This window comes from Mustela erminea, chromosome 4, assembly GCF_009829155.1.
Source record: "Mustela erminea isolate mMusErm1 chromosome 4, mMusErm1.Pri, whole genome shotgun sequence".
Lineage (NCBI taxonomy): Eukaryota > Metazoa > Chordata > Mammalia > Carnivora > Mustelidae > Mustela > Mustela erminea.
In genome coordinates, this window is record NC_045617.1 from 737,063 (window position 1) to 759,918 (window position 22,856).

Here is a 22,856-nt window from a genome sequence, read left to right on the forward strand (position 1 = left end):
CTGGTATTCTATGAACTTATTCTATTTGGAGTTTCTTGAGCTTCTTAGATGTATAGATTAATGGTCTTCATAAAATTTGGAAAATATTCATCATTATTTCTTCAGATATTCTGTCTACTCCTTTCTTTTCCTACTTTCTGGAAATGGCATATGTGTGTTGGGATATATTTTTTTTTTTAAAGATTTTATTTATTTATTTGACAGAGAGAAATCACAAGTAGACGGAGAGGCAGGCAGAGAGAGAGAGAGAGAGAGGGAAGCAGGCTCCCCTCGAGCAGAGAGCCCAATGCGGGACTCGATCCCAGGACCCTGAGATCATGACCTGAGCCGAAGGCAGCGGCTTAACACACTGAGCCACCCAGGCGCCCCGTGTGTTGGGATATTTAATGGTGTCCCATAGGATCTGCTCCTGCTGACGTGTGTTAAAGCTCTCTGATTTTTCCTCTGCTCACCTGGATCTGCTGCGGAGACCCTCAAGTGAACTTTTCACTTCAGGAATTATGCTTTCCAACTTTGGAATTTCTATCTGGTTCTTCTTTCTAATTCCCAGCTCTTCATTGACATTCTCAGCTTGGTGACGTGTCATTCTCAGACTTCCCATCAGTTCTTTAGGCATGGTTTCCTGTTCCTCCTTGAACTGACTAAAGTAGCTGATTGAAGTCTGTCTAGAAAGTCCAATGTCTAGACCATACTGTCTTGTTTCCTTGCATGCCTTATACTTTTTTATTGTTGAAAACTCAGTATTTGATCATTGTAAAGTGATCCATCTAGTTTTAAACTCAGATTCTCTCTCCTTCCCAGGACTATTTCTTATTACTGCTTATTATAATTATCTTTATTCATGCTTTACTTACTTTTCTGAACTGATTCTGCACATTCTGCAAGTATTATTTGTCACTTGTAGCCATTGAAGTCAATGTCCAGTTAACTTGGCTGTCAACGAGTGATAGAGCAGAGATTTCCTTAAACGCTTAAGACCAAGCAATTTCCCAGTCTTTGAACAGGAGGGGTGTGTGTGTGTGTGTGTGTGTGTGTGTGTGTGTATGCACACACACACAACTTCAACACTCAGCCAAGCAATGTACAAATCTTTCTTATTCTTTACATCTTCATAGAGCTTCAAGGTCAGTGAGAGGTGAGAATATAGGGCCTTCTCAGGTCATTCCTGAGCATCTGTGCAGCCCTAAGCATGCACATGGACTTCTAGGTTCCCAGGAATATGGCTGAGCTTTTCGAACTCATATGGAAGCCTCCCCTTCCAAGGTTTCTGGTTTGTCTGTTTTTTCCCCAAATATTATCTATTGCCCAGCCAGCAGCAACTACAGCATTAGCCTCTGACCGTTGTAGACAAATGCTTTAGCCCTGACTGGTACTGAGTTGCATACAACAGGACAAGCCTTTTGGGAGGCATCAGATAGGGCGAAGTACATGACTGAAGTCTTGTGCACGAGACCGCTCTGCTCCGTCTCCTGTAGGCGGTCCGGGTATTAGTGTCATGGCCACTGCTGAGCCGGGACCTGGGAACAGACAGACGTGCCAGTACCAGAGCCTCGGGATTCCTGCAGGGAAGGGTTGAGAGCAACCCAGCATCTAGAGCTCTGCTGTTGAGCAAATGCTCTAACAGTCCTTTGATTTTCAGATTTATGAAGAAAAGCTAATTCTGACAATTATGCAGTTTTTAAATTGCTTTTATTGAGAGGGGCATAAGTTGGAGTTTCTTACTTTTCTGCTATTGTCCTCTTAGCTATTGTTATGCTTTACTTCTCCAGATGATTTTTGGAGTTATTTTCTCATACTGAGGCTTTGATTAGGATTGTTTTCAATTTTGGATCAATTTTCAGTGAATTGAGATCTTTATAATTTGGATAATTCATCCAGGAACATGATATGCTTTTCTGCTTGTTGGTGTTACCTCATATGTATCCTTGTAAATTATTTAAAAATATATATGCTCCCTTCTAATGGAGACATAATACTCCATTGTATATACGGACCCTGTCTTTATCCATTCGCCTGCTGAAGGCTGGCGGAGATTATGCTGAGTGAAATCAGTCAAGCAGAGAGTCAATTATCATATGGTTTCGCTTATTTGTGGAGCACAGGGAGTAACACGGAGGACATGGGGAGAAGGAGAGAAGGGAGTTGGGGGAAATGGGAGGGGGAACGAACCATGAGAGACTGTGGACTCTGACAGACAAACTGAGGGTTTGGAGGGGAGAGGAGTAGGGGGTTGGGTGAGCCTGGTGGTGGGTACTAAGGAGGGTACGGACTGCATGGAGCACTGGGTGTGCTGCATAAACAATGAATTCTGGAACACAGAAAAGAAATATAAAAAAATAAAATAAGATGGAGAACACGGAGAAGTGCTTGGACCCCTTCCAAGTGTAGCTGGTGCTGTTGTGGCATTCCAGGCTTTAGCTCAGATGAAATACTGCACGTTTGCAGAGAAATTCCAGTTCCACCGGAAACAGGAAAGTGTTGCAAAAACTTAAATGTGCACCGTAGAGTTAACATCTGAAGACTGTGAGTCTGACAGCTTGGGAGATGCTCGCCAGCATCTCTGTTCTGACCCGTATGGCAGCTGCGGGAGGGCATGGGAGCAGGTGAGGGAGGGAGTGTTTCTCGGTGTGGACCCTGGACCCGCAGCACCGCCGTCACCTGTTAGGAATGCAGATCTCGGGTCCTCCACCCGGTCCTACTGGATACAGAAGTGTGGGGTAAGGCCCAGCAACTGTTTCACCTGGCCTTGCGGAGGATCCGGATCTCGGGAAGCCCTGAGAACCACTGGTGTAGCGCGGAGGTGCTTCTCAGTGTCAGCGTCCCGCTGAAGCTCCGGGCTTCCTATGAGGACACAGGCTCTACCTGGGGAGGTCTGGGTGGTCTGGAAACTCTGCTTTCCAGCAGCCCTGCAACCAGTGGTGGTCGCTGCTGTCTGGGGCTGCCCGTGGCGGAGGGCTGGGCTTCCGTACCCTTGTGCGTGATCCCAGCCCGCTGGCACTGTGCCCGCCTGCAACACGTTACTCAGACCACGCGAACGGAAGGGGAAAAGGTGTGCGTCCGTGCGTGGTGGCATTGTGCCCGCCCGCCTGTGTGAGGAGTGCGCGGGATGCCGGCCGCAGAGCTTCCAACGGGCGGCGGCTGGCAAAGCAGCTTCTCCTTCCTGTCTCCGTCTCGCTCTGGGAACCCTAGTCCGTCCTGACAATGAACAGGAGCTTGCGAGGACATTAGGGACGCTCGACAGTAAGTTCACCAGCAGGGTCAGGCAGGTCCTGCTTAACGCAGTCTGTGCCGGCAGCCACGGGGCATTCGCTCAGCTGTGGCCGCTGCGGTCATGTGGAAGGTCACATGGAAGGCCACGTGCCCCTTATGAGCCACGGGCAGGAGGGGAGCCCAGGCGCCCTGGGTTCCCTGACAGATGTCCTGTAAGGTCTTTGGCAGGTTGGAAAGTAGAAGGTAAGGTTTCACTTCTTCTGTAGCCTTGAAATAACGTAGCTTCCGACACGTGATGCCTTCATCTGAGGGAGGAATGCCCCCAGCGTCGTAGGACAGTGTTCTGCTACACAGCAAATTTGGGAGAGCTGTGCAGGAAACAGACGAAGTCCCATTCCTTAGATTTCTACCGTTAATGTCTTACTTCTTCACATGACCACCCTCTCAGCTTGCCTCCGTCCACTCAGGAATCCGTCTGATTTTGGATGCGTTTCAGAGTAAGTTTTACGTGTCAGTACAGTTCCCCTAAAACCTTTGTTTTTAGCATAGTTTAACCTATTACTATTTTTCAAACCAGAATTTTGCCCCCCTTATGAGCAAACCTTCCTTTGAGTGCACAGGAGCTCAGTACTGTGCCAGGGACAGAATTAAAAATAGATGGTTTGGCTTTTGAGTTTACGGCTTATTGGCTGAGGCCTGGTGGGTGGGCGGAGCTCACCGGCCGCGGCGGAAGGCGTGTCCGCAGCCAGACCACTACTGGGACTGGGGTCTTCCCGCTCGCGCGGCTGTGGGCACACGGGGGCAGGCCAGGTGTCCCAGCCCGCCTTGAAAAGTGAGCCAGCCACGTGCCCCGAGAACGTGCAGCTTCGTCTCCCCCCAAGTCGGGCTCTCCCGTCGTCCTCAGGACAGGAGCAATAGCGGAGGGCTACAGGCCGTCCTGGCGGGGGAGGTTCTCGGATGCTGGAAGGAGCCCCGGTCTTCCTGGAAGTGCTGGCCCGGTGCCTGGGCCAGCTCCGCCCCGATGCTGGGGTGTCAGGGCACGGACGCCTCGGCAGCTGCGGACCCTGATCTGATCGGTTCTCGCGTCCCAGGAATCCACCCCAGGGCCTAGCTGCACAGCCCCCGAGTCTTCCTCCCCCAGTGGCTGTGAGCCGGTGGATCAGCCTCTGCGCTCCACGCTGCCGGAGGCTCGAGAAGCTCCCTCACGGGACATCCCGGTGTGTCCAGCCCGTCCCCTGCATCCTGGCGGCCGTGAGCTGGCCCAGCCAAAGGGCGTCTTTTTCAAGGACTCAGCGGGGGCTGACTTGTCAGATGTTGTCTGCTTGGGACGGGATGACAGTCCGTGGGACTCCCCGCTGGTGTGGCAGGGAGCCCTGACTGTGTTCTGAACCCACCAAGACCCAATTCTAGTATCGATGAGCCTCTGCTGCGCCCACAGGTCTTAGCTGCCCTCCAGGAATGGGCAAGACAGTGGCCCCGAAGGTGTCCACACCCAAGTCCCCCGAATGCACGAATATGTTACTTTGCGTGGTAACAGGGAACTGAGCCGGATGAGGCCTGCCAGTCGCCTGACCTTGCCACTGAGGCAGTCCTGGGTCACGCAGGCAGGCCCCGTCCAATCACAGGTCCCGGAGAGCAAGCAGAAGAGAAAGATGGGGTGTGGGCTTCTCACGTGAGAAGGGGCTGTGAGCCAGGGACTGTGGTCGGTCTAGAAGTAGGAACCCTTCGCCCAGTGGGACCCGTCTGGGACTTCTGACCCACGGAACTGTAGGTGCTGACCTGGTGCCGCTTTGAGCCACTGAACGTTTGGTGGTTCGTCCCGCCAGCTGAGGGGGCGGAGCGCAGCGGGGACGGGCCGTGTCCTAGCGCGCTGTGTCGGACTCCAGTCTTCGTGACAGGACTTTCAGTGGGACAGATGGGTCTCAGGTCTTGCCCTGTTGCCTCCATATTTGTACAGCCAGGGTCCTAGGAGGCCTGGCTCCTGCCTGCAGTGAGAGAGGGCCAGCCCAGCCACGGCCCTGTGCCCTTCTCCTCTGTACATGCCACGTGCTCGAGCCACCGTTTCCCTCTCCCTGTCGGTGGGACTCCTCACTCACTCCCCGTGCCCTGCCCTCAGCTCCTGGTGCGGCCGAGGGTCTGGCCGGCTGTCCGTGGGTTTAGTCGTGGGCGAGTGTCAGGCTGCTTAGCTCTACCTCGTTTACAGAGAACCTTCTGGAATAACTGGATCCCAGACCCACGCTCATGAAGGTGCTGCTCCGTTGACTCACCTTCTTGGCCAGCTTGCTGGGAGTGGCGGCCAGTGCTGACCCTCCGGCTTGTGTCCAGCAGGCAGGGCCGTGTTGAGGCTTCTGGCCATCACTGGTCAGACAACCTTGGAAACCGAGCTTTGTCCCACCCGCGTATCCGCGGTGATTACCCAGCAGCGGGACCTGGCGGGAGAAACGGCTGTGGGTTAGTTCAGACTCCCTCTCACTCTGCCGGGGACGGAAGAGCAGGTCCTCTCAGGGTGAGCCTCGTGAGCGGGAGGCTGGGGGAAAACCCCAGCAAGGCCCCAGATGCTGTTTGCGTGGGGGCCTCGAGGCTGTGGGCCAGAGTGAGACATGGTTACCCAGGGTCAGACGAGGCGGCCACAGTGGTCCTGAGACTAGAGTGCCCAGGGGCAGAAAGCACGTGACCCTGCTGGACGGGAGCTCACCCGCGGTCTTGTGCTCTTTCCGCAGGGGCCACGGCACGGTCGCAGCCAACAGTCTGGCCGTGGTGTGTCTCCACACTTCCCCTGCAGACTAGGGTGCCATCGTCCTCTCCGACGACGGTCCCAGTCCCACCTGAGCCCCGGGGACCTCTGGGCCAGGTACTGCCATGGCCAGCCTGCTCCTGGGGGCCAGGGCCTGAGAGCTGCGTGGGGCCAGCACGTGGCCCTCCTGTGAGCAGGGCCATGTCCTCTGAAGCCTCGGGGATCAAGGCAGCTTTGTGAGCCTGGCTCGGGCATCGTCGGGGACACAGGGATCCTCTGAGCTTGGACATGTGCGCCTGGGACGGGCGTTTCGCAGTCCCATGGCGAAGGGCCACAGAGGCAAGTGCTGTGATCTGGGTGGTGTGCGTTACAACTGACTCCAGGTTCCACCAGCACCAACCTGGGTTTCTTTCTGGAGAACATTCCAGGATGTTTCTGGCACACCCGCCCCATTCAGCTCAGGCCACCACTGGGCGCCGCTGACACAGCCTCTCAGGGAGCTGCTGGGGCCACCATCTGACATGCAGTGGCTGCCCGGGCACCTTCCCCAGTCCCGTCCAGGCCCCGGGCGGCCCGCCCATGGGCTCCCCACACTGTGCCGCCGCAGATGGGCAGGATCATGGGCACGTGCATGCAAGGTCCCTGCGCCGGCCCTGGGGACGTGCTGGCGGCAGGTGTTCTGGGGAAGGGACACGCTGCCTGTAGGGGGTCTGCGCTGAGAGCAGGCTCAGCGCACACACCCTGAGGCTTCACAGGCCTGGGGCTTCCTTTACTCTGGACCCCAGTGCGCTGGTTGCCTTTCATACAAGACAAGTGGGAAGCTGTGGACGGCTTCTCTGCTTCAGCTCAGAAACACACAGAGTTACTGTCCATCCTGTGGCGTAAGACACACTGACGGTTCTGGGTCGTACAGGACATGGCTGTCTGCCCATAGTGTTCACGTTTATCACGTGGCCTGTGCACGGGTGTGTGTATGTGTGCGTTAGCTCTGGGGCTCCATGCACGTGTGTCCACCAGCACAGTCAAGGTCCAGGACATTCCATCTTCGCGAGGATCTCTCCTGCGTCCCGTTTGTCACTACACCCATTCTCCCCAGGCCTCTCCTGCTCCTGGAGACCAGTCACCTGTCCCGTTTCCCTCCTGCTGGCAGGCGTGTCTGTGGTCTCGCCGTGGAACCTTCTCTGACTGGCTTTTTCATGCAGCAGCATCCTCTCAAGACCCACCATTCCCGTCCGCAGTCCTGGGACCTGGGCGGGCGCCCATCCGCAGTGCCCTGTACCCCAGGCGGAGGGCGGTAAGTGCTTGCATGACTGCGTGGCAGCTGCTGGGCACGGTGGCTGCGTGTGTGCGTTCACAGGAACTACCAGACCCTTGTCCAGATGGCCCCTTACGTCTTACCGGGCACTGCCCCTCCCCGCTGGCTGGCGGGGCTGTCCGGGTCAGCCGGCGGGGCTGTGCCAGCCTGGCTCGGGGCCGTGCTCGCTCCGGGCGGGCTGCACGGCCTGTCGCCCGAGCCTCTTCGCCTTGAATTCTGCCGTGTGCGGAGTGTCGTCCTCCGGCTCCCACCTCTCTCTTCCGACAGTTGTGTCTGTGCAGCTGTTCTGTACAGAAACGAAGGAGGAAAAGACGCTGGAAGCTTGAGAATTGTATTAAGCTTGTAGACCAAGTTGGGGAAAAGTGCCACCTTCTTGATTTCAGCCACTTCACTTCGCGAACTTACGCGTGTGCTTGCCCACGACCCCAGCCGCCGTCACTGCCTGTGCTCTTTCTCCGTGAGAACCTCTGTCCTGAAACCGTGTCGGCTTCGGTCATGACTCTGGTTAATTAATTTCCTTGTTAGTTGATTGTGAGCTGTTTTCCATTTTATTATCTTTTATTTATTTTAAGCTGCTGCAAATACTTCTTGGAAGAAGAAATCTTACCTGGTCAGTCGGCAGCAAGCGCAGTGGGTCTCACGTGCGCGTCCTCCGACGGGCTCATGAACTTACAGCTACAGGATGTGCCTTTTCTTTCTTTCTTTCTTTTTTTTTTTTTTTTAAAGATTTTATTTATTTATTTGACAGACAGAGATCACAAGTAGGCAGAGAGGCAGGCAGAGAGAGAGAGAGGAGGAAGCAGAGAGCCCGATGCGGGGCTCGATCCCAGGACTCTGGGACCATGACCCGAGCCGAAGGCAGCGGCCTAACCACTGAGCCCCCCGGGCGCCCCAGGATGTGCCTTTTCAATCCCGCCACATCCTTCGTCCTTGTACTTGCAGGCGTGACGTTCAGATCGTGCATTTTGTGTAACGTTGGTACAGTTTCTGCTCCCACGTGACGTCGCGCCACGTACGCACCCCCGGGCACGGGTCACCCGGCCGTGTCCCTGCAGCGTCCCCCACACTACCGTGTGCTCCAGTGTGTGTGTTCATGCCTGACAAAGTCCACCAGAAGAAGGCGGCCCCGGCCCTGCAACGCTCACAGGCTATGGTGTCTGGTGCTGCGCAGACCGTCCTGGCAGGGAGGCGTGGTCGGAGCCAGTGCGGCTGCCGAAGGAGGACCGGGAGGCACTTGTTCCGAGATCCGTGTGCCTGGTGTGGGTTCGGCTGATTCTCTGGCGGGAGCTTTAACTCCTGCGACTGATCCCAGCCCTTCTCCGTCCGTTCCTGCTGACTCTGAGAACTCGTTCCCGGCACCTTGCGCGCTCCCCCAGTAACTCCGTGATGGCCCCGCGGGAGAGCCACTGTCCTCACCACCGGTCAGGAGGGACCCGAGATCCTGCAGAGTCACCACCTGGAGCCATGACTCAGGTACAGCTTAGTTTTCTTTTTCATTTTCCGAGTAAGATACGGCGATCCCGTGTGGTAAGTGCCTCACTCCGTGGACTGCTCTAATGCCAGTGCGCGCTGGGGTCCCCTTCCCACTAACGCCGCTTCCCCGCTGTGTCCTTCCTTCTGCGTTTAGGATTGTCCGTTCCCACTCTGCTCTCTCCGAGTGCAATACTTCAATTTATTTTCAAACAGTTTTTTTCTTCGTGTTTGCATTTAAGGCTCTAAGTGTCTCTCAAAGGACCAGCTTAGTTTCAGCCAATGAGTTTGGGCATGAAGCACTTTGGTTTACATTGAATTTTAACTACTTAAAACTTCCCTTATGGTTTCCTTTTTTCCTCAATGAGTTGCTTTTCTTCCCCCAAAGCATGTGACTTCTAATCAGTTATTTCCGAGGGTGATTACTCGTAGGACCTCGGCCCTGGGGCAGTGGCCTGCTTCCCTCTTCTGTCTGCACGCTGGGCATGGACGGGAAGGAGAGACACCCGCGCGTCTGTGTCCTCCTCCTCCTCCCAGCGCCCCCCACACCGTCTGCCATCGGCTGCGCCTCTCGTCTTCCTGGGGACCCTGCTGTGTACTGCTCCACATCGCTCCGCGTTACCACACCCGCGCTTCCCTGCGCCTGCGGTTCGCGGACACGGCAGTGTTCTGTTAGCAGAGCCAGGCCGGACGGCAGCGCTCTGCACTGAGCTGGCGTCGCTTCCCTGGCCACTTCCTGTCAGTCCTTCCGTCTGAATGTCATGATTCAGGTGATAGTCTCTTGTCTTTCACCTGGACAACATCACACATCCACCATTTTTTGGGCTACTGACTTACTTAGACTCACTTTTCCAAATGAATTTTGCTGTTTTTCATCCTGGTACTTTGGTTCTTTTGTTTCTTTTTCTGTCTCTGCAAGGTGGGTTGTAAATACTTTTCCCAGTGTTGGCTGAAAGCCAACAATTATTCCTCTCTCTTATCGTAACTGTTACCCTTAAAACTGTAACTTCACGCTTAGCTGTAGGTTTTCATGGAAGAGGTCTGAAGTTGCTCTGTGCTGTTTCCTCCTGGACAGGATCAGGAGCTCAGCAGCTGCCCAGAGTGTGGGGACTGCGGTCGTCCAGGGTATGGAGTCATTGTTTGGAGTTTTGGTCAAATTCTGGTCCCTGGTTTTCTCTCGAATCTCATTTCGTCTAGATTCTCTCATCTCACCGGAATACACTTTTTTTCACGATGACTTTCCCAGTAAGGTTTTGAAATTAAGTGATAAAATCTCTTGGTCTGTGTGTATCTGAAAATACCTCCATTTTGCCCTCACGCCAAAATAATAGCTCATCTCGGCGTAAACATCTACACCTGCCGCTGACCCTCTGAACACACCATCCCTTCGCCGTCTGATGCCAGACGTCGCAGATGAGGAGTCCAGTGTCCGTTCTGCGCATGTTGTTTTTCCAGCAGTGCCATTAAGATTGTGCTCTGGAGTCCATTCAGTGTAGTTTTTAAACTCATGGGTCTTAACTGATCTTTCTTTTTTTGAAAAAGATTTTTTTATTTATTAATTTGACACGGAGCGGGAGAGATCATGAGAGAAAGAGGGCACAAGCCGGGGGAGTGGGAGAGGGAGAGGGAGAAACAGGCTCCCCCTAAGGAGGATCCCCCAACACAGGGCTCTGTCCCAGGGTGTGGAGATCACGACCTGAGCCAAAGGCAGAGGCTTGACAACTGGGCCCCCCAGGGGCCCCTCATTTATTATATTTTTTAAATTAAGGTTTACTGATAAGTAGTTGACGTAAAGTTCATTCTCTGTGGCATAAAATTAAATAAGAGTTGATGGATGTAGTCCAAGTCAAGTTGGCGAGGTCCCCACCAGATACCGAGTCCCACCAGATTCAGGTAGAGAGTATCTACCACCCAGGTCCTCCGAGTCCCTTTGTAGTCAGCTTTTCCTTCCCGCCCCTGCCACCGACTTGCCTTTTGTTCCTTATGTCTTTTTAGGAAGTCCTACACTTCGAGTGTTACACTGTGTTTGGTGTGTTTACTCTCGCGTGTGCAATAACGGTTATGAGACTTTCTGGATTGCTGCATGTGTCAGTACCGTGTTCCGTCGTGTGGTTTCACACCTGTTTATACTAGTTCACCAGCTTGTGGAAGTTGTTGTCGTTGCCAGCTTGTGTGTATTATGAGTAAAGCTACAGAAGCATTCATGAACACCTCTTTGTGCCAACACATGTGTTTAGTTTGTTTGGATAAATAACTTACATATAGAATTTCTGAGTTCTATATGAAATATATATTTTATTTTATAAAATATGTGCCAAAAACTTTTCCCAAGTGGCCAATGTTCCCTTCCTCCAGCACTGAATGTATAAGAATTCTCCTTGTTTTGCAATGAGGGCAGAGTATTTCTTATTCTAACACCAGGTAAATATAATGCAAAATGTGATCATCTGCCCCTTTCAGTTGTGGACAAGCCTGTGTGAATCCTAAATAGAACATGGCCAACTGACTTCAGCTGTATGCTTAAAAAGGCATTTTGATTAAGTAGGATTTATCTCAAATGCAAGATTTGTTCAACATTGGAAAATCTAATGACTTAATTCACTATTTTGATAGAAAATATTTTGATTTATCTCAGTAGATGCAGATTAAATCCATTACTGTTTAGGATGAAAAGAAAATCTAACAAAGTACGAATAGAAAAGAGATTCTTAATCTGATGAAGGTTATATGCCAACATTCATAGGAAATATTATACTTAATAGATTTTACATCCATTCTCTTTGATATCAGGCATATGACAAGGATAACAACTCTTACAACTGCTTTTAACATAATATTGGAGATTCTGATCAATAAAACAAGAGAAACGAGAGTAAAAAGGCTTGGAAGAGGAGAGACAAAACTCATTATTTGCAGATGGTTTGATTCATTTAACTGGAAAAGACTAATAGAATCATTAAGCTTTTAGAAGTAATATAATTCAGCAAAATTTCAGTAAATTTGCTGCATGTAATACCTACTAACAATAATCAGTGTCCCAGTAATAACTACCTGAAATTAAAATAAAAATAAGATCTCCTTTAGAATAACAAATAACACTTGAAAGTATCTAGGAGCTTAACTAAGAAAAATAACTATGGAAAAAACTTTAAAACTCCAATAAACTGCATAGAAGTTCTGAATAGTATTCCATATCCTTTCATAATTTTAGTAACAACTTAATATAAGGTTGCCACTTCTTCACTAATTTATACATTTATTCCAATCTTAATAAAAATTCCAGCAGGATTCAATAAACTTATTCCAAAGAACATTTATTGGAGAAAAAAAATCCATAAAGGCAAAGTCAACCTTATATTTTATTTATCAGATATTAAGACATGTCGAGTGAAATAAGTCAAGCAGAGAGAGTCAATTATCATATGGTTTCGCTTCCTTGTGGAGCATAAGGACCTGGGGAGACGAAGAGGAGAAGGGAGTTGGGGGAAATGGGAGGGGGAGATGAACCATGAGAGACTGTGGACTCTGAGAAACTAACTGAGGGTTTTGGAAGTAGGAGGGGTGGAGGTTGGGTGAGCCTAGTGGTGAGGACTAAGGAGGGCACGGATTACGGAGCACTGGGTGTGGTACATAAACAATGAATCTTGGAACACTGAAAAAAATAAAATAAAATAAAAAAAGACCTATGAAACCATTGAAATAAAAATAATGTGACATTGGTTCAAGAGCTGAAATAAAGCCAAAAGAATATAATTGAGAATTCAGAGAGAGACCCATGTATATTTGGGGACTCAAAACATATTAATGTGGCATCATAAAACAGTGGGGAAAAGAGGTATTATTTGGTACAATGTTTAGGGAAAATTGATCTCTATAGTGAGAAAAAAGAAAATTGTATTTCTGTTTAAACATACATCTAATGATTCAAGTATCTAAATGTGAAAGGTAAAACTATAAATAAATAGGGGAAATGTAGAATAGCTTTATGACCTATGCTTTGGAAAGACTTCATAAAACTTAAAAAACTTGAAAGTATAAAACATGAGACAAAAAAATTTATGAATTTATTTTCATGAAAATTAAAGATTTATTGTTAATGAAGACACCATCACAAAAGTAATGATTAATAAGTGACTATAATATTTAAAACTGAAAAGTTAGTACAAAAAATGGATGATTCTTGCTGCACCTCAGATTCACTGGGGGCCTGTGTTTTTTTTTTTTATGTTGTTTGTTTGTTTGTTTGTTTTTTAAAGGTTTATTTTCTTTATTTCACAGAGTTTGAGCAAGCACCAGTGAGGGGGTAGAGGGAGAGCGAGAGAGAATCTCAGTCAGATTTCATGCTGAGCGCAGAGCCTAATGTGCGGCTCAAATCCGTGATCCTGAGTTCATGACCTGAGCTGAAATCAGGAGGAGGACACTTAGCCACCCGAGCCACCCAGCTGTCCTCGGGCCTGTGCTTTAGCGTTACCCTTGGGCTTCACTTGCTGTCACTGAAACCAAATCTCTGTGAGTGGAGGTGGGTGCTTGTGTTTACGTAAGCCCACTCCATGCGATGAAGATTCGGAATGAGGCCACCAATGCAGGAAGATGATTGTGTGTACTGTCCTGGAGACTTAAAATGAATGTAGTTGTGTGTTTATTATTATTTTTCTTTCCTACAGCTCATTTTGTTTCCTCAATAACGATTTTATTTTTCCATAATTCTTAATAATTCTAGCTATTATCCCTTCAAATATTCTGTCTTTTCCAATCTCGTTGTTCTTTCCTTCTGGAACTCTTCTTAAGTGAATTTTTATACTCAGTCTTGTCAGCTAAAGTCTCCTTCACATTTTCTATCCTTTCAACTCTATGAGCTACATTCTGGGTGATTTCTTCACACCTGCCCTCCAGTTTATAAATCCTCTCTTCAGCTGTTTCTTAACCGCTCTTAATTCATCAAATGAAATTTTATGTTTGATGACTCTAATTTCTAGTTTCACTTTGGTTGTTTTCAGTCTTCTAGTTCTTTATTATAACAGCTTATTCTTTTATTATGTTTCTAGCCATTTTAAGCATATTGATCTGCAGACCATGTCCAATGGCTGTGTTGTCTACAGTGTCCAGTACTCCATTCCTGCTGAGCCTTGTGTCCAGTATACTTCATAGGGAAGGGTCCAGAGATGACCTTCTGCAAGCTTATCCTTGAGGGTCCTGCATGGTTTTTGTGGTGGAGTGATCCCGGTGGTCTTTGGTCTGCTCTCCCGGATGCTCTGTGAATATAAGCAGCTGAGACCACTTTTATTTTTAGCTAGTTCCTTGATATGGATTTCTTTTTGTTTCTCATAGCATAGGTGAAAACTGCAGACTCTCTATGTGCTGCCCTTGTTTATGGATATTGGAGGTGATTTCCTCACCTCTGGCTGGGATGTCTCCTCTCCATGGTGTCAAGGTGGCCTTCCCTGTCCACACTTCACTCAGGTCTAAATATCTGAATATTCTGACTTTTTACAGGTTTCTTGGCCCAATTCCCTTTATTATGAGACGCCACATCTGCACCTTCTGTGTTCACATGGCAGTTAACGTCCACGTCGTCCCCCTAGCACATACATGCACACTTTGCTTTAACAGAAACTGTGATTTCCTTGGGTAGAAAGTGATGTCATAAACGTGTCACCCTGGGTTTTGGTTCCTTTCCCAGGCTTGCCTCTATTTTCCTGCAGCTTGTCCAAGCTCAGAACATGAGTCCCTTCAGGAGTCACTAGCCTTGACCTTGCAAGAGCAACAGTGAGGTCAGAACCCTCCTACAGTGCATGGCATGCACACCCTTTCCTGGGATGTCCTGATTTTACTGAAGGAAAGGACTTGTCCCTCTCCCTCAGAATTTGTCTTTCTGTCTCACGGCCCTTCTGGAACTTTATACCCCCATGGTTGTCCCAGGAGTAGCAAGTTACTGAGCACATGAGCCTGCTTGGACCCCACGGCAAAACTGGGATTAGCACAAACAGTGGCCGGAGCCCAGAGCTCAAGTGACCTGGGATTTTGTTGCTACTTGTTTTGTCTGTCTGTCTTGTTTTCTTCTGACCACGTGGACTGGAAAATTAGAAACATGTGGTTTCTAAAGAGAAAGAAGAAGAAGGAAACCATTCTGGGGTGGACACTGGGGATGACGACGGGGTGACAGGGTGCTGGTGCTGGTGATGGTTGCGTCTACGGCTTTGGCTCTTCCTGACTCCGGAGTCCCATCTTTGTTGTTGAGCACGTTCAGACATTCCGATGACCACGTAATTCAGTGCCTTTCTGCTCAGCTTGTCCAAGCTGGGTTTCTGTCCCTCACTACCAAAAGAGTTAGCTACACCCCTCCTGTGAGTTCTCACAGCAACTTCCGGCCTCCCGGCCAGAGCAGTCAGAGACTCTGCCGTTCCCACTCTGGGCTGTACTTTGTCACCCGTCTTGCATCCCACATGTCTAGACATGTCTCTCTCAGGCTAACTCATGTGCTGGTTCCTGAGGCTCCACCAGCCTTGCAGCCCCGGGCCCTGCTCCCCTCTGCTCTCTTCACCTCCGAAGGGCACCTGCACCCCAGGGAGCAGCTGATGCAGACAGTGGGGACGTGCGGCTTGCCTGCTGTTCACGGCGATGAAGATCTGACCTCTGGAGGTTGAATTCCTAGCCAAATTCAAACGAAACTCACCAAAATAAGAGCTACTATGTTTATGCCCTGGATCTTGTTGCTTATCCTAATGTTTCAAAAGTTTGGAGACAGAATTGCCCCCGCAATCTGAAGCTTATTTTTATGTTGTGTGAAGACATGTTCTAAGAAAGGGTTATTAGTGTTTTAAGACATCATTAGTATGAGGTTTGTAGCGGTGCTTTGCAGACTGAGGTATTTAGAACAGATAAACCTCATTTTTTAAAAATCCCAGATGCATGTGATTTATAATAATTGTTTCTGATATATTCAAATTAGAGACAGATTTTAAAATACATTTGACACATGTCCATGAGCATAAGATTACTTGGGGACTTGTGGATAAGTGAAGGTTTGCTTTCAGTGTGAAATCTTATTTTAGCCATTTCTTTGAAATAAAGCCAAGTTCTCCTCTCAAAACAATAGACACTGTCAGGCCAAAATCTGAACTGTACACACCAGACCGTCACTCTCAGGGTTATGTAAATGGTATCCTGGGTCTAAAAAGTGCAGATTTTTATCTGTATCTGTCCTTCTTCTGTTTGGTCCACACGGTTCTGTTGGTTGCATCATCCTACGCGTCTGGTTCTGGTGGGTGCTTGACACCCATGAGCAGATACAGCCCTTCTCACTCTGAGAAGGTAATGTCACCCCAGTACGTCTCCCAGATGGAGGTAGTGGGCTGTGACTTACTCCTCACTGTACGGCAGATATGTGGTAGAAAATGTGTGACTCCAGGTCTGTGTTTGTGATCTGCACACGGAAACTCTGGAAGGGATCTACCATCGTAATCCGGTCATGGAATCTGAGATGCCTGTGCTCGGGTCTTCCGAGGCAGGGTGTCCGTGTCAGCCCGATATCGCTGTCTGTATCCATAGAGGAATGCGCCACACAGGGCATGGTGCTGTGCTAGAAACACTCAGATATGGTGCTTTTGTTATTTCTGCATTTCTCATGTTTGATTCACTGAATCACTTAGGATAGCAAAGACCCATCCGTGTCAATCAACGTAACATGTCACCCAAGAAGTTGTTGATAGATTGATGATCACTTAAGATATTATTGGGACGTCTTGAACCTGTCAATATCTAAGAGAAGAAGAAAAACGATGGTGTTAGGAAAGCCGAGGCGATCTGGGGATAGGTTTCCCGAGGGCGCACGAGGTGCGGACACCCGGGGAGCTGCGGGCACAGCACCCACCGTGTGTGGGCCGAGCCTGCGCATTGCCAAGGGACACAGAGCCCTGCTGGTATGCGCTCACGGGACGGCCGAGCGGATGTCTGTGGCAAGCGTCGGTCTGTGCACGCACTCTCAGGTGCGTTGCTTTCTCCTGCGTGCCTCACTGGCTAGCGGTCAGTGTGACTCCTCGCCACCCCAAACCCTGACTGGGCTCTGATAGATTGGACAGGACAGGATGGACAGGATGCGTTGGTATGAGGAGGGGGGCCTTGGTCATGATGTGGAACCCTCAGGGACCGGCTTTGTGCCCCAGAAAGAGCTTCAGAATGCCGCCTTCTCCAGGTGAGGATGGAACCTCCCCTGGAATCCACTGTGCCTGCTGCCTCGGTCTCCTGGGTCCCAGCCCGTGAGCAGCACACCTCGGTGATTCCCCGGCCCTTGACCTGGTGCTTTGCCTACAGCCCAGGCTAGACAGGCTCCCGGGGTTGCTGGGACGTTTCTGGAGCACACAGGATGAGCCAGACAACAGTGAGGCCCTCATCGGGGCAGCCTGGGCTGTGTCCTTGCGGCATCTCCGCTGGGCCCAGGTCTGCGCAGCTCCCCCACCGCACCATGCAGTGCCAGCTACCCCTGGACTGTGCTCTGGGGTGGACGGATGGATGCGTGGGATGCAGCCCCCACAACTGTCCGCTGTCACCCGCTCTCCAGGCGTGACCCGGGGATGATCCCAGGAAAGGGTTGCACCCCTGGAGTTGGGGATCTGTGTCCTGCTGTCCTGTCTTCCTCTCGGCCAGCGGTTTTTAGAACATCTAGATCTGTGGACAGAAGCAGTGAGGTCACTGCCTACTGACTATTTTCCTACGGATCTTCTACCTTTTCTAAGGCAGAGGCTCTTAAAAATCAAATGTACACATGGCTGCTTGTGATGTCATCTCCTTCTTTACCTGGCCAGTGGGCTCGGTGGGCCCCGGTGTCCCTGACGCAGGGCGCTACAGGGACGTGTGGCTGAAGAGAGGAAGGGCGCCTCGGCGCAGGCGTCACACGGGTACCGAGTCGCAGCACCGCAGCGGCAGGAACCGCGGACAGGGGAGGGAGGGAGGGACCAGCCGCGGGAGTGCGCCTGTCCCTCGTGCCCTCGGGGCGGCCGGGCCTGGTGGTGACGTGGACTCCGAGAGCATTTCCAGGCCCACGGGGCACAGATGTGGGGGGGTACCCTGCAAGACCACAGGCCTCTGACCTCGTGGGTCTCGTCCAGATTCCTGACGGTAACACTGGATTGCTGGTGTTTGCAAGGGGACGAGGGGCTGCGGGGGTCATGCGGCCCCAGGGGGGTGTGAGGCCCCAGGTGTGGTGGCTGTGGGCACACGGGGGGGAGGGCACGCTGGGAGGTGGCCCGGCAGGGCGAAGCCACGGCAGCGCAAGGCCGGGGCCGATTATGCATTTGGATGAACAGCAGATTCAAAGAGCCATCCAGGTTTTGGACCATAGGACAGGTCAGGGTCGCGATGGCTTCTTCAGGCAAGAAGAGGATAATTGATGGAAGTCACAGTGGACGACGTCCCAAGTGGTGATTCGTGTAACGTTTCAAAACGCAGAACGCGAGGCAGTGTCCGTGTGGCCAGCCAGCGTCGGCGCACGTGCGGCAGACAGCGGAGGCCACCTGAGATGCGGCGTGAGAGCGCGTGGGCCACAGTCCACGTTCCCTCCTGGGCTCAGAGGTGGGCTTTGCCAGCTGGCCCCTGGTGACAAAGCAGCAAGGAAGGGCCTGGCTCCTTGTCTGAGGAGCCCCCCTCTCCGCCCAGTGAGCGAGCCGCCCTCCGCCCCGGGGAAGAGAGTGGAGCGGTGGGAAGCCGGAGGGCTGGGGCTCCGTGGCTCCCGTGCATGGCAGAGAGCCGGCAGAGGCTTCTGCAGGCCGTCCTGTGGTCTTCCGGGCACGTGGCACTCGCTGGCCTCAGAACAGCCGTGACACGTGGTTTGCAGTCATCAGCCATCGGTGTGGTGAGGTCACTCTTGCTAATGCGCTTTGTTCTGTGCTCTAGAAAGTCCCCAGCGAGCGGAGCCCACACCGTAAGTGTGCGGGGCCCTCCCCTCAGGAGAGGGACGGAAGCACACGACGTCCTGTTTTCTTTTTTTTTTAAAGATTTTATTTATTTATTTGACAGAGAGAGATCACAAGTAGGCAGAGAGGCAGGCAGAGAGAGAGGGGGAAGCAGGCTCCCCACTGAGCAGAGAGCCCGATGCAGGGCTCGATCCCAGGACCCCAAGATCATGACCTGAGCCGAAGGCAGCGGCTTAACCACTGAGCCACCCAGGCGCCCCAACGACGTCCTGTTTTCTGTTGCAGCTCGCCACGGTCAGCCTGGACGGAAACCTGCAGCTGTTTGGAGCCGGTCACTGACCGCGGGCGTGAGGGGGCTGCGCGGCCGGCCAGGGGTCCTGCTCGCCGCCCCACCAGGATTTGTGTCCCTTCGCTCCTGGCTCTGCTCTGCCACGCGCACGCCTGGGAGCTCCCTGCGCCTCCCAAGGGTCCCCGTGCTGGACGAGCGGAGTCGGCGTCCAGCACTTCTGCACAGAACGTGGTCAAGCTGAAACAGAATGTTCTTCAATAAAAAGTAACCTGGTGTTTGCTTCCTAACAGACTTTGTGGGGTGCACACAGAGCAGTGGGCGGCGCGGCCCACCGGCCTTCTGACCACATGCCCTGGCTTTGCTTGGTGACTGGGGGGCTCTGCCCCCAGGTTGGCTTCTGGTCCTTTCACCCCAGCAGCGGTGGGGTCCCCAGGGTCCCCCACGAATTCCGCAGACACAAACGGCTGTCCTGGGGTGGGCGGCAGGCGTCTTTACTCTGACACTCCAGAACCAGGTCTTTCTGGGACCCCAGGAGAGTCAGGATTGTTCCAGACGGTGAACGGCTGACAACACTCAGTCCGCCCAGGGCAGAGCCTCTCAGGCCGGCCCGGACAGGCCGCGGGAAATGCTGGCACGAGCCATCCCTCCTTTGTCCCTCTCCTGCCGAGAGAGGTAGTGCTGGGTTCTGGGCTGGCTGCGGCCTCCACGTGGGGCCGTCCACGCACCCACCACAGATACACGTCCTTTTCCCAGCAGTGTTGGAGGAGCAAAAGTTTAGAAAACTCATTTTTATTCTTCCCAACACTTGGGAGCTATTTTATCCATTTATAGCAATTCTGTTGTTTCCCTTGTTAAAACGAAGTTACTTTGAAACTGGTTAAAAATAAGTGAAGCGTAGTTAACAAGGCAAGAAAACCCGTGGAATCTTACTTCATAGTCTTGATCCCAGTTACTGCGTTGGACGTCTCTTTCCGCATGACTCTCGGTTCTGGGGAGACGCACGTGCGGCGGCCGTCCGAGCCCGTCGGAGGGCACGGCTCTGGGGCACTGCGGCTCTTACTCTGCTGTGCGGTCGCCGCGGCCTAGGCCTCCAGAACCTTCTCCTCTGGCAGGAGGGAAACCACCCCCGTCGGCTCCGCTCACCCCGCCTGGCCCTGCCCCCCCCCGCCCCGGTCCGTGGATTCCGCTGGGGGGTCCCACTTCCTGGCTGGCTCGCGTCACTGACGGTGACATCCCCGAGGTCCCGCCGTGGTGCAGCAGGTCCCAGCCGCCCCCCGCCCCCAGCCTTCACGGCACTCGGGTCCCTCTGCCTGTTAACCCTTCCAGGACCCCCGTCCTCCCGCAGAGTCAGGCCGGGCGTCCCCTCGCCGTAGCCCGAGCTCCCTGGAAGCCAGGCTGGGGCCACAGCGAGCTCCCCGGTCTTCTGTGTTCCTTTGAGGGACAGAGCCCTTTACAGAAAGCGCGTCTCACTGTGAAAGCAGATTCGGGGCAGAGGGACTTGCCGGGGTCGGGGGAGCCCACACTGGGGTGAGGCCCTGGGGAGTGGACTCAGGTGTGGGGAAGATCTGAGTCTGGGGATGAGGCTCAGGAAGGATACGCAGGAGTGCGAGCTTGCACGTGTGTGTGAGGCTGCGGGAGTATCTGAGCGCGTGTGGGGGGTGAGCCTGCGTGCGTGTGAGCTTGCACAGGTGTGTGAACTTGCAGGGGGTGTGATCTTCATGAGCGTGTGAGCCTGCACAAGTGTGTAAGCTCACACAAGTACCTGAGCTCGCACGGGCGTGCACGCGTGTGTGGTTGTGGGAGACGGACTCTCCCCAGCAGGACTTATTTGCCCGGCTGGGCTGTGCGCACACGCTCACGTGACAGCTGGCTCGCCGCCGGAGCCCGCTCCCATCAAACCTGTGCTCTGCTAGGGTTCCCCATGCCCCTCGCCCCTTCTCTCCTCAGAGAGCCCGGAGGACTGCAGGAACTTCATTCCTGGCTCAAGACCTTGGCCCCACAGGACCACACGGAGCTTCCCTCCCTCCTTGTTTCTGCACGCCCCAAGTGGCCCCGTCGGTGGGCCTGCGGCTCGTGTCCCTGGGTGCCGCTGTTCGCTTTGGGAAACTGGCTCTCCTGGAGAAGGCCCGCCAGTGCCCTGGGGTGATGAGCCAAGTGCATGGGCAGCAGGTGACCCACGTAGCCCCCGGGACCCTCTCACGTGACCGCAGGGAGAAACCCCGAGCAGGTCGCACCGGGGAGCCAGTTGAAGGAGAAAGGTGTGCAGACCCTCCTCTCCAAAAGCAGCCACGACAGACACGTAACGTGCGGAGCTGATTCACGGTCTCCCGCGTGCCTCCTGGAGATCAGGAAACCGGCCGACTGCCCCTCGGGATGCACACATGTCGCTTGGGAGCTGCCCACAGGCCCCGCAGACCCTGCTGCAGGGTCCCCGCGCGGACGAGCGCCGGCAGCTCCACGCACCAATCTCAGGTCCCGTCTCCGGGCCCTCGCTGCCTCGAGTGGAGGGGCACAGTGTTCACTGACCTGCCGGAAGGCTGGCTTTCTTATAGTCAACCCCCTTTTCTCTGCCGCACGGCCCTTCTGCACGAGAGTGCTGGGGTCCCTGCTTGCAGCTCTGACGGGGAGGCCACAGTGGGAGTGCGGTTTTCAAAGGGTTTTTCTTCTGGTGTCAGAGTAGGGCAGGGGAGGGGAGGGAGGCTGCCCCTAGGGGTCTGGAGCGTGCTTTCCCCATGGGTGGAAGGACCCCACAAATCCAAGGTCTTTTATCCTAAACAGAAATGAGAAGATTGGAATTTTTAAATTTCTGGAAAAAGATGGCAGGTTTGTGCTCCTTCCCTGAATGTGTCCATTTCCCAGGTAAACCAGTGAGAAGCTGCTTCTGTAGTAATGTCTGCAGGTGTCTCGTGCAGGTGTCTCGTCTGCAGGTGTCTCGTGCAGGTGTCTCGTGCAGGTGTCTCGTGCAGGTGTTTCGTCTGCATGTGTCTCGTCTGCAGGTGTCTCGTGCAGGTGTCTCGTCTTCAGGTGCCTCGTCTGCAGGTGTCTCGTGCAGGTGTCTCGTCTTCAGGTGCCTCGTCTTCAGGTGCCTCGTCTGCAGGTGTCTCGTGCAGGTGTCTCGTGCAGGTGTTTCGTCTGCATGTGCCTCGTCTGCAGGTGTCTCGTGCAGGTGTCTCGTCTGCAGGTGTCTCGTCTGCAGGTGTCTCATCTGCAGGTGTCTTGTGCAGGTGTCTCGTCTGCAGGTGTCTCGTGCAGGTGTCTCGTGCAGGTGTCTCGTGCAGGTGTCTCGTCTGCAGGTGTCTCGTCTGCAGGTGTCTCGTGCAGGTGTCTCGTGCAGCTTCGAGTGAGCCAGGTTCTCCCCGACAACATCTGCACAGAAACATTCCCAGTGTTGTGCTTTCCAGTGCAGCGGGAGACTCATTGGAAGTGAGTGTTTTCTTTGAGTGGCCTCAGACGGTGCCCCTTCCCTGGGCATCTGCTTTGTGGGGGCCTGAGCGGGCGGCCCCCCTGCAGCCCACGCTAGGTGCTCTGGTGCTTGGGAGCACAGTTTCCCTCCTCCGCTTCCCCTGCAGTTGACCCCGTCCTGACCTCTGCTTTCCACCACGAGCTCCCCGCAGGGACCCCTGGGCAGACGCAGAAGGACTCCGGTTCCTGGGCCTGGCCCAGGGTGAGGGGCCGAGCAGCCCAGGCCTGCAGGGTGGTGGGCAGAGAGAGCTCGGTCTCCGTTCCCACCCTCCAGCGATGTTCTCATCTTGTCTCACTGCACGTCAGGCTCACAGTAGCCAGTTGCCTTTCTGAGCCTTGGCCAGACCCCACACTGTATCCCTGACAGCTGTTTGTCACCTTCTCTGTCCCTGCGTGTGGCCCGTTGTGCTCCAGACGACGTCCCACACCCGGTGCCGCCAGCCACAGCCAGACCCACGGGCTGCTTGG

The 22,856-nt window shown here is 52.9% G+C and overlaps 1 protein-coding gene across 13 annotated transcripts in view; it reads left to right on the forward strand.

Moving 5' to 3' along the window:
* Positions 1-22,856, forward strand: part of WDR27 (WD repeat domain 27) — a 141,381-nt gene that overhangs the window by 99,612 nt on the left and 18,913 nt on the right. For 3 of the 13 annotated variants that reach the window (XM_032338431.1, XM_032338432.1, XM_032338437.1), the window contains exon 26: positions 7,041-7,858. The exons of 4 other annotated variants lie outside the window; for them this stretch is intronic. In XM_032338431.1, coding sequence (XP_032194322.1) covers positions 7,041-7,472 — 432 coding nt within the window. In that variant the 3' untranslated portion in view covers positions 7,473-7,858. Of the gene's footprint in view, positions 1-7,040; positions 7,866-18,922; positions 19,856-22,856 lie in introns of those variants that run through there. 6 more of the 13 variants (XM_032338433.1, XM_032338436.1, XM_032338440.1 and 3 more) reach the window with 5 other exon arrangements.